The sequence below is a fragment of the Garra rufa genome, chromosome 12, assembly GCF_049309525.1.
Source record: "Garra rufa chromosome 12, GarRuf1.0, whole genome shotgun sequence".
NCBI classification, from domain to species: Eukaryota; Metazoa; Chordata; class Actinopteri; order Cypriniformes; family Cyprinidae; genus Garra; species Garra rufa.
Genome location: NC_133372.1, coordinates 5,205,241 through 5,216,879, shown reverse-complemented (window position 1 = coordinate 5,216,879; position 11,639 = coordinate 5,205,241). Strand labels below are relative to the sequence as shown.

Genomic DNA, 11,639 nt, shown 5'->3' with positions numbered 1-11,639 from the left:
CTACAGAGAGCGGGTCAGACGCACTTGGAAATGATTCATGCCTGACGCGGGACGGTCTTGCTCTTTCTCAGCGGGTAACAACAGTGATGAAGCGCTGCTAAGGGGACGTCTCTCCACCTGAACGTCCGGCATCAGACGGCAGCTCTTAGCCGCCTAATAAAGCATAGCTCCTGTTTCTCAATCTGAGAGGTTTATTTCGACCCCAGACACTGACATGCACCCCTCAAGGCCACAAGCTATCATTATCAAAATCATTACAGGAAACTATAAGACCATAAAATCCTAACTTTTCTAATCACAGACATCATGGAGGGTGAATAGCATTCATTCTCAGGTCGTGGTTATAGTGCTCTGAAGAATAAAGCACAAAAAGCGCTTGCTAGCCATAACTTCACATCGTGAGATTTATGAACAAAGTTGGTGAAACGCATCAAGAGTAGCATTTCACTTAATATCTAAAAGATTATTCTTATAATTCAAGGCAAAATATTTCACTGGGTTCATGCAAACCTATAATAGGACTGGTTTTGATTAATCGCAATTTTCATTTGAATAATCCCTTATCTAGTCTAAAAGTTCACTGATCACCTCCTGAACATGTCCCAAAACTGGCATGGTATCAGTTGCTCTGCACATATAGCTCTAAGATGTGCTCTTAAATGTAAAAAAATGTTTGATCATGAAAACAAAGAGAAGCCAGAGCACTAAAAATGCTTAAATAGATAAATAAATAGAGGGTTTGCACTTACGTCAGGATTTGGTCAGCTACCCGGATGCGCAGCCATATTGCCAATAATCAGATGTAAACAACAGCATGGATTGCACTGTTAATGTACTACTGAATACATTGTTCTGCTAATTTATGCTGTCTAAACTATGGAAAAAACGTGTGGAAGCTACTAAATCACATAGAGAAGGACTTAGTAAGCAGGAAAGGGTGCAATATACAAACTAAAGTTAATAGGTGGTAAAGATACATACAAGTAGTATTAATTAAGATATAAGCCTAATATTTCACATACCTGACTGGAAATGATCAGAACAAACACGAATGTTGTCAAGATTCTTGCCCTGGAAATCCTGGTTCAGTTTAGCCAACCACAAACGCCTTTTGTTCCTCAGTTTTTTTGCATTCTTCTTCTTGATTTGTTATAACTTTTGTCAGTCTATAGTACTTCAAATGTATTTCCCGGTTTGACCGATTAGTACAGCCCAAAACATGACAATAATTGACCATTTTCAGCAGCGATAATCAGCAAAATATGCAAGTTTCCTTCCAGTCTAGTGGCATTGTTTACGTTTAGTGCCGCCAATATGGCCGACTGATGCAGCATCGTGAAAACACTATTAGCCTAGCTAACAAAAATATGGTCTGAATGCTCAAAACCTCCAAGAATAAAGGTCCAAGAAACTTTGTTCTTGGAAAGGTTAATAAAGAAACAATCCATTTTAAAATTTTGAAAACATTATGAAACATTTTTAAAATGTTCTTTGAACCATTTAAAATGTGTAGTAACACATGGTAACCACAAATTAACCAAGGATTTGCTACACCATAGTTTAACCATGGTATTTGTAGTTAAACTGTGATTATACAAATGAAAATCAATACACCAAAAAAAAAAAAAAAAAAAAAAAAAAAAATGGTTACTGTGATTTACCACAATAAACCATGGTTGATTTTCATGAGGGATCTCCAAGCACCAAAATATAGTCTTTGCTAATACATACCTGGAAAAACCAGTGTTGCCAACTTGGCGACGTTGTCTCTAGATTTAGCGACTTTTCAGACCCCCTTAGCGACTTTAAAAAAAAAAAAAAAGCGCCTAGCGACCAGTTTAGCGACTTCTTGGACAAACCTTATTTAGTTCTCTGGTACTGCCGCGCGTGCACGTTCTTCCTCTCTTCAGTGAGCGGCAGAGGAGCAGCATTTTCAGTTAAAAATATATATATTCTGATGCTATTCTAACTCTATTTTACATGCAAGTATAGCCGAATCACAGCACAGCCATTGCCTTAACCGTATGTGTATTTGATTTCATTAGACAATGTCGTGATTATGAATCACGATTTTAGTGTAGATATCTTCGAGAGCTGGTTATGTAGTCCTAATGGGCCGCGTTTCAGTCACAAATTCATATTTACCCCTTTGTCTAACAAAATAAACCGTAAAATATATCAATATATTTATGAAATATATAAAAACAGTTTTATTGAATTTGGCTGCATTAAATAGCAGTATGTGAGCACAGAGACGCAAGACAATACGACGTACTGACGTCATGAATATGCTAATGAACGTATTACGTAATTTAGCGACATTTGACTTTTCAAGCGGGGTTAGCTACTTTCCATTGAAAAAAAGTTGGCAACACTGGGAAAAACATTCCATTAACACTGTAGCCTGTTTTTGTGCTAACATTTTGAGAATGTTACTGCAAGAACATTTGTTGCCAGAACGTTCTCAGAACATTTCCTGTTAACGTTAGCTGAAAGATTAGGGAACGCATAATTTGACTGCTAGCATCCGTTTTCAAACTGTTATGTAACCTAACCCTAATTGATCAGTTACTTATGTAAAATCATTACAAATTCGTGTTGTCAAACAAACCCAAAAATAAAAAATCATTAGCCTACTATTTACGAGGTAAACCTACAACCTTGTCAGTTTAACGTTATGGGGTCCAACAAAAACATACTAAGATCATGCGATTTCAAACTAATATGCCACCAATGCTTGGTCGAACTTTCAACAAACTTTTCTTGTCAGCAACAATTTTTCTGTCACTCTGATATTATGCTAGATGGCTAATAACTCAGAACAGCGCTCAAAATTGTCATCCGACTGAAGTTCATAAATGTATAATGTAATACATGATACCTCATATTTAGCGTTTCGTCGGCTGTGTATAAAGCAAACCCGACCGTTCTGGGTCCATGCCATTTATTTCCTCCATAATCCACATAAGAACACGATATATTCATGTTGAGGCGCCATCTTGTGGTACACGAAAAGTGTTAAGTGTGTTTGACTAAACGCACGCGATATTACCAATATTTGTCACCACAATCACAAATATGATTTATTTTGTTTTGCACTGAAAGAAAATTAAGGCTTAAATCAGTTTCTTACATGTTTCTTTTAAGAAAAGACTTCACGGGTCATTCCTGGGATTCGGTGCCTGTTTTGTCTCCAGTAAAGATCATAATATTTCTTTCAAATTTTAAACAACATCAATTTGAAAGTTGTTTTCGACATAAATAACACAATTCTAAACATTTTACAGCATTTTATACCACCAGATATATTTTTTCCTATGTCCCCAGACCTGTGTCTGACATTTTGATGATAATATGAGCAACTTTTTGTCACATTGTTTGGTATACAGTATCAGTAATAGTTTTCTCTAATGTAGGCTATATATTAAATTAAGTAGAGACAATTTTTTTTAGCTTGTCCATGAAAATATTGTCCACCCTGTTATATTCTACTACTAGCCCTTTAAAGTTGGAAAAAGGAAATTACATCATATTAAATGGCTGACATAATTTCATTAAAGGGGAAAACAACTGGTGAAGGTGAGAGAGAGCATCTGTTTTGTTAACTGTCTGTTTTTACTTATTTTAACTTTCTAATTTGATGTGGTCAACTTCAACATGTCCACCCTGTTAAGGGGAATATGAAAAAAGTAAATAAAAAAATCTTATTTGTAAAAGTACCATTTAAAAAAAACATTTAATTCTTTATTTTACAGATCTTCTGTGTTAGTCATTTTTTTTGCTCAGACTAAGTGTAATGGCTGGTTTTAGTTAAAAAAGTCCAATCTGGCAGTGTCCACCCTGTTAAGTCAAAAATAAATAAATAAATAAATAAATAACAGGGTGGACAGATTTGTAAACGGATCCTTAAATTGATATACCTTTTTTGACCAAAATAATTTTTTTACGTTTGTTATGATGTCCAAAAGGCACCAAATACTGGGAATAACCCATTCCCCCTTAACAGGGTGGACATGAAAAAATGGTCATATTTGGTGGTTTAAAATGCGGTAAAATGTTTAGAATTGTTAAAAAAAGTAACACAGTCAAAGACAACTTTAAAATTGATGTTGTTTAAAATTCCACTCCATTAACATTATGATCTTTACTGGCGACACAAAAGCCACCGAATCCCAGGAATGACTCAATCATGTCACGTTTTACTATATTATATTATAAAATGTATTGATTTTAAGAGAAAAAAAGTTGGTTGGAGTTGTTTTTCACCCTATTAAGTGTGGAAAAAGCCATTCCCGAGCAATACAATTTTCCTCTGGAATGGAATGAATATGAAAAAGAGCGCGCAATGTCTTAATTTCCCTATTTAATGAAACAGATGAATGTGTCTTTTCATTTTCTCCTTTTCTCTGTTGACAGCGAGGGAAAAAGCAATTGTGCATCTGCGTGTTTGGCAAGGGAGGAGGGTGCAAGGTTGAAGGAGGTGAGATTGAGTGAGCGGGCCAGACAATCAGTTTTCTTTTTTGCGGCCATTGGAGCGGGGGGTGGGCATGTCACCATCAGACAGAACCCCATTTCCTGCGATTAAGCCCTCCAAAAATATTCCATTTGTCAGTGTCACGGCCCCGACACACTGCAGCCACTCAGCCATGTCTGTTGACTATGTCGCCCTGCAATTTACATCAGCCACTGACAATATTATCTCGCTGATAATGTCCTACGGCCTCCTGCCTCCATCAGATGTGCATTCCAGCGCTCACGGCCCGTTTACGTACTTGCACCGCTCACAAAGTCTGCTTGTGAGGTTGGCTGGTGGTGTGCTGTCAACGTTAAAGATTACTTCTTGGATATGATTTTGTTAGCAATGTTTTTTAAAAAGTGGTGTTCAAATGATTTACAAAAATAAAAAAAGTTTTTGAACAGTAAGATTTTTAGTGTTTTTTTAAAGATGTCTCTTCTGCTCACCAAGCCTGCATTTATTTGATCCAAAGTACAGCAAAAACAGTAAAATTTTGAAATATTTGTACTATTATATTTACTGTATATTTCTATTTGAATATATTTTATAACGTAATTTATTCCTGTGATCCAATTACTCTTCAGTGTCACATTATCCTTCAGAAATCATTCTAATGCTGATTTGTTGTTCAAAGAAACATTTTTTTTAAAACAATGATCAATATTTAAAACATACTCATGTTGAGAAAAATTTTTCAGGATCCTTTGACGAATAGAAAGATCCAGAGATATGCATTTATCTAAAATAAAAAAGCTTTTGTAATTATACACTGTACCATTCAAAAGCTTGAACTTTTTAGAAATTATAGAAAGTAACACATTTATTTAGCAAGGATGTTTTAAATTGATCAAAAGTGATAAAAAATACATTTATAATGTTAGAAAAGAATTCTATTTCAGATAAATGCTGTTCTTCTGAACATTCTATTAAAAATCCCTGAAAAAATTCCACTCAGCTGTTTTCAACAAATCTGCAGCAAATCTGAATATTACAATGATTTCTGATGGTTAAAATCATGAAAAAATTACATTTTTAAATATATTCAAATAGAAAACAGCTATTTTAAATAGTACAAATATTTCAAAATTTTACTGTTTTCGTACTTTTTTTGTTTGCTGTACTTAAATATCAAATAAATGTGGGCTTGGTGAGAACTTTTTTAAAAAACCATTAAATCATTAAAAATTGCACTGTTCAAAAACTTTTGACTTGTGTATGCCACCTGCCTTATTCATCTTTCTAATAAGCAAACAACAATTAATTGAATGCATTTACAGGATGCATGCAAAATCAGTGTATGACCCAGTTTAGATTAATAAAAACAATGCTACATTTATATGCACATCATTTTCAGAATGATAGCTAGAGCTTTTTCCGAAAAACGTTTATGCTTCACAATTTTCAGAATTTTCTTGTTTATCAGATGCTTTCACTTAAAATGTTTTACAATTAAAAAGTAAATCTATATCTTTTTACAGTTGGGACAACATTTGGGGATTTTTGATGCAGGTTTTAATTTAGTTTTAAGGAATTCACATGCATTTCTTAGTAATTGTGACTCCAAAGATGTAAACTGGAAAATATGTTGCTTTTTTAAGTTTATTAAAATGCATAGTCAAGATGAGATGTTTGCACAGAATTCCAGTTAATACAAGCATATGCTGACTGTCTTATTCAGGCTTCTAGAAACCAGAATATTGGCTTAAAGGAGAACTCAGAACGAGACATTGAGAACTCAGAAAAAGCACCGGTAGTTTATTTACAAGAAGATTTATACAGACATCTTCCACCAGGAACAGAGCGGTGGCCGCCATCTTAAATGTAGTCACGATAAGTCGAGTGTCGAGCACGAAGGAAACTACAACCTGATACGTTGATAACCTGATAAATTCATTGGTGCTCGACACTCGATTTATCGTGACTAAGTTCAGGATGGCGGCGACCGGATTTTCTTTCCCAGGTACTGTCTGTATAAATCTTCTTGTAAATAAACTACCGGTGCTTTTTCTGAGTTCTCAATGTCTCGTTTTAAATGTCAGGGCCCTAGGAAGTCTACCGATGAAGTGTGGAGCTACTTTGTGCCTCGCAAATGGCGTAAAACAGTGATTTATTTACATGGCTTTTCCGATGCCCTGTTCACTCTCATAGACAGCCTGTTGTGAGCATCGGCTAACTGACCCCAGATTTCGGACAGCTGGACACAAACGGAGATGAAATATGCAAGGTACGTTCACACTCGGTATCATGATTCAATACACTTTAGGTCAATATCACACCGGAGTTCTCCTTTAAAAGGATATAAAAAAAATTATGTTTATCTGCTTATCCCCAGGGCATCCAAGATGTAGGTGACTTTGTTTCTTCAGTAGAACACAAACGCAGATTTTTAACTCAAACCGTTGCAGTTTGTCAGTCATATAATCCACAGCTTTGAGAGTCAAAAAAACATACACAGACAAAACCAAATTAAACCTTGCGACTCGTGACCATACATTAAGGTCATAACACACAAAACAATCAGTCTGTGCAAGAAACTGAACAGTATTTATATATTTTTTTACCTTTGATCCACAGCAATGTCCAACTTTCCTGAGCGTGTTCACAACAGCCGGCGCGTAACGCGTCAACATGGTCTGGCATAGTAGTGCACGCTCAGGAGCAATCTGTCGCGCTTATACGTGACAGATTGCATTTATCCTGATTGTTTCAACCTATTAAAAACTAAAAGATTACATTTGCTTGTGCAAACTCATCCAGGAGTCTTGACTTTTCACTGACCCCCAACTATTGAGCCTAATCGCCTGAAATTATGGTTGCTTGCGCTTTGTCACGCGCTGGCTGTTGTGAACATGCTCAGGACAGTTGGACATAGAAATACTGTTCAGTTTCTTGCACAGACTGATTGTTTCATGTGTTAAGACCTCAATGTATCGTCACGAGCCGCAGGGTTTAATTTGGTTTTGTCTGTGTATTTTTGACTCTCAAAGCCGTGGGTCCCATTGACTATACCATTATATGACTGACAGACTGCAACGGTTTGAGTTAAAAAATCTTTTTTTGTGTTTTACTGAAGAAACAAAGTCACAGCAGATAAACATAATCTTTTCATTTTTGGATTAACTATCCCTTTAAACTCATAATAATAAACAAGTTCATGCATTGCATAAATAAAATCAAATCAAATGCTGAAATTGTCATGTGCACATAAACATGTCCGCTGTCAAACTTTGCACATCCTTACTCTAAACAAAACCAGGCTTTTGCCAGGGTTGGAACGACATGACCCACAAGCGTGCAAAAGATGGAAATACACTAGAGGACAGGCGAAATACATTTCCATCTTTACCACCCGAAAATGTTCAGAAAAAAAGTGTTTCTGTATTAATAGGAGTCCATTACGATCTCTGATGGCAAACCCTCGCTGTCCTGCTCGTGTGTTTTCTCTCTCCTGACAGGCAGCGGCGTTCGCCCTGACTTGATGACTAGACTCAATCACCTGTGACAGAGTTGATTTGATGTCACTCGCCAGGTCTCTCCATTTGTTTGAGCACTTAAGAGGTAATTGTGTGACATCTTAGAAACGACGACTTGCTCCAGGAGAGCACGCTGGAGCTGATGAACCACGCACGGGGTGGAAGAGTGAAGCTGTTATTAATGACATCTATTTTCTCCAATATCCACTGGGAGAGACAGAGAAAGAGAGCTGCCGGAAGAAACGCCACAGTTCATCATAACTATCAAACATATACATATTAAAGGTCATATTAAAGATCATATTATTTACTCACCTTCATGTCGTTCTGAATCCACATGCTGTTTGTTTTTTGGTTGAACTCTTTGATAATATTTCTTTTATGTTCTTACCTTTTCTGAATACATTCTTCCCTCACATGCCCCTTGGTTTCCAGCCATATTATATTCCAGGATGAAGAATGTTCGGATTAAGCTGCTCTTGACCCATCACCTCCATTGTTCTGCCGTTTTTGCCTCAGGCTACAGAGAAACAAAACTATTCGAAATGTCTTTGCAGTGAATCTGATAAGAATGACCAGCATTGTGAGATTATTCACAGAGATGGTGCATTCATTAACACACTTTTGAATACTGGGTTCTTCTTTTGTACCATAAAGTTAACCACATCTAGTCTAACTAGTGAGTTTACCTTCTGTCACAGAATACATTCTTTAAAAAATCATTATGGTTCTATATGGAACTTTATAACATTCCTCACTTAAATCAGGGTTCTATACACTACCCATTTTTTAATGTTTTCAAAAGAAGTCTCTTCTGCTCACCAAGCCTGCATGTGTTTGATCCAAAGTACAGCAAAAAAACAGTATAATTTTAAAATATTCGTACTATTTAAAAAAACTCTTTTCTATTTGAATATATTTACAAATTTAATTATTCCTGTGATTTCAAAGCTTAATTTTTTAGCATCATTACTCCAGTCACATGATAAATCATTATAATATTCTGATTTGCTGCTCAAAGACATTTATTATTATTATTTTTATGCTGAGTGGAATTTTTTTCAGGATTCTTTGATGAATAGAAAGTTTAAAAAACAGCATTTATCTGAAATCTTTTGTAACCTCATAAATGTCTTTATCATCACTTTTGATCAATTTAAAGCATCCTTAATAAGTAAAAGTATTAATTTCTATAATTTATTTCCCCAAAATTGTTACAAAAGCTTTTTATTTCAGATAAATACTGATCTTTGGATCTTTCTATTCATCAAAAAATCCTGAAAAAAAAAAAAAAATCAACTGTTTAAAATGTTGATAATAATAATAATTTTTTAAAATAACAGCAAATCGGCATATTTGAATGATTATTTAAAGATCATGACACTGAAGGCTTTAGTAATGATGCTGAAAATTCAGCTTTGACCACAGGAATAAATTACATTTTAAATATATTCAAATAGAAAACAGTTATTTTAAATAGTAAAAATAAAGTTTTACAGTTTTTGCTGTACTTTGTATTAAATAAATGCAGGCTTGATGAGCAGAAGATACTTCTTTAAAAAAATATTAAATATCTTACTGTTCAAAAACAAATAACCTTTTAAACACAAAAGAAAAAAAAAGAAAAAAAGGTCCAAAATCTGTCACTGGGGCAGTGTCTTTTTTAAAAAGGTACAAATATTAATATTAAGGTACAAATATGTACACTTTAGGAATCATAATGTACTTTTAGGGGTAAATAAGGTACAAATATGTACCTTTTAAAAGGGTACCATCCCAGATACAGCTTTTGTAATTTTTTTTGAGAGTGTATGTGTCTGCAAAAAATAAAAAGACTTTTAAAAAAGAGAACTATTTAGTTTTGACTGGTAGTGTATAAAAACAAAGAACCTTTTAACACTTAAAGGCTTCTTTCAGTCAAAAATTATTACTAGTAGTATTAATAGAAAATACTGCTACCAATTGCTCATTTTTCCTTTTAACAAGGCACAAATCACTTTCTTTTAGTTACACTCTCAGAAAAAAGGGGCAGTGCCTTTATTATTATTGGGGTACTAATATACACTTTAGGAATCAACATGTACTTTTAAGGTACTTACAATCACCCTTTAGAGGTAAATAAGGTACAAATTTGTACCTTTTGAAAAGGTTCCATCCCAGAAACAGCTTTTATACCTTTTTTATTTTTCTGAGAGTGTATATTATGTGTCTACACAAAAATTAGAAATATTTATTGGAGTAGCCCCAGTCTCCTCTATGATTTTCTCATAAACTTTTCACCTACAAGAGAAGGAACGAACACGATTTCATATAATTATATGCATTTTCTCTACAGATGAAATCTCAAGCCAGTGCCAGTTTATTTCCCCATGCCAAAAAGGCTTTTCCTCCTCACGCTCCTCTCATACATTTGTTTGTTATCTCAGGGAGGGATTTCAAGAGATTCAAAGCTGATCAAGACACAAAAGCATATAGCGGATAAAGGACACTTAGATAATTGGTTTAGAGCGGCTCTTCGGCGTGCTAAAACTCATCCTCTTTCTTCTCACTTTGTTTTCTTCTTTATCACTGTGACTTAACTCTGGAGAAGAGAAAAGTAGGTGAGAAAGCAAAAGGAAAGACAAAGCGGGAAAGGGAAGAGGCTTTTAGGCTGAGCAGACAGGAGATCAGAAGCACTGAAGGAGCTGTAAACTGCTTCAGGAGACGCCGCTCGGGTTTTACCTGCTGAGAGCTGCTATCATTCACCGTATCGCATCTCATGTTAGAGAATGGTAAAGCAAAAAAAGGTGACTTGGCACTATACTGTCTATTTTCTAATACTTGTAAAATTATAGACTACAGTATACTGCTCAAAAGTTTGAGGATTTTTTAAAAGACATTAATAGTTTTATTCAGCAAGGATGTATTAAATTGATCAAAAGTGACAGCAAAGACATGTTACAAAAGATTTCTATTTCAATTAAATGCTGTTTTTGAACATTCTATGAATCAAATAATCCTAAAATGAAAATGTATCAGTTTCCACAAAAAAATATTTGAAAGCACAACTGTTTTCAACATTGATAATAATCAGAAATGTTTCTTGAGCAGCAAATGAACATATTTGAATGATTTCTGAAGGATCATGTGACACTGAAGACTGGACTAATGATGCTGTAAATTCAGCTTTGATCTCATGAATAAATTACATTTTACAATATATTCAAATAGAAAACAGCTATTTTACATTCTAATAATATTTCAGATTTTTACTGTTTATAGTGTATTTTTAATCAAATATATGCAGCCTTGATGAGCGGAATTTAAATTCAAAATTCAAATTTTAGAAACAGTATGTGCATCCGTTTATTGTTAATTGAGAGACTACATGAATATTTAATACATTTTAGATACTACATTATTCTATTAGTATACTATTAGATATATAAAGTCAAGTCCGAAATTATTCATACCCCTGGCAAATTCTGACAGAGTTACTTTTATTCAACCATCAAGTTTTTTTTTTTTGACCGGAAATAACAAAAAGATAATCCCAAAGCTTCTCCCAAAAGATAATAAGACGATGTACAAGAGGCATCATTGTGGAAAAAAATTGTTCTCAGCTTTTATTTACATTTGAACAAAAAGTGGCATGTCCAAAATTATTCATA

The 11,639-nt window shown here is 34.5% G+C and overlaps 1 protein-coding gene across 1 annotated transcript in view; it reads right to left on the bottom strand.

Annotated features, from left to right (window-relative positions):
- LOC141346821 (leucine-rich repeat-containing protein 41-like) overlaps positions 1–11,639 on the bottom strand; it is a 16,907-nt gene continuing 5,268 nt past the window's right edge. The window contains exon 4 of the mRNA XM_073851780.1: positions 1–153. Coding sequence (XP_073707881.1) covers positions 1–153 — 153 coding nt within the window. The remainder of the gene's footprint in view (positions 154–11,639) is intronic.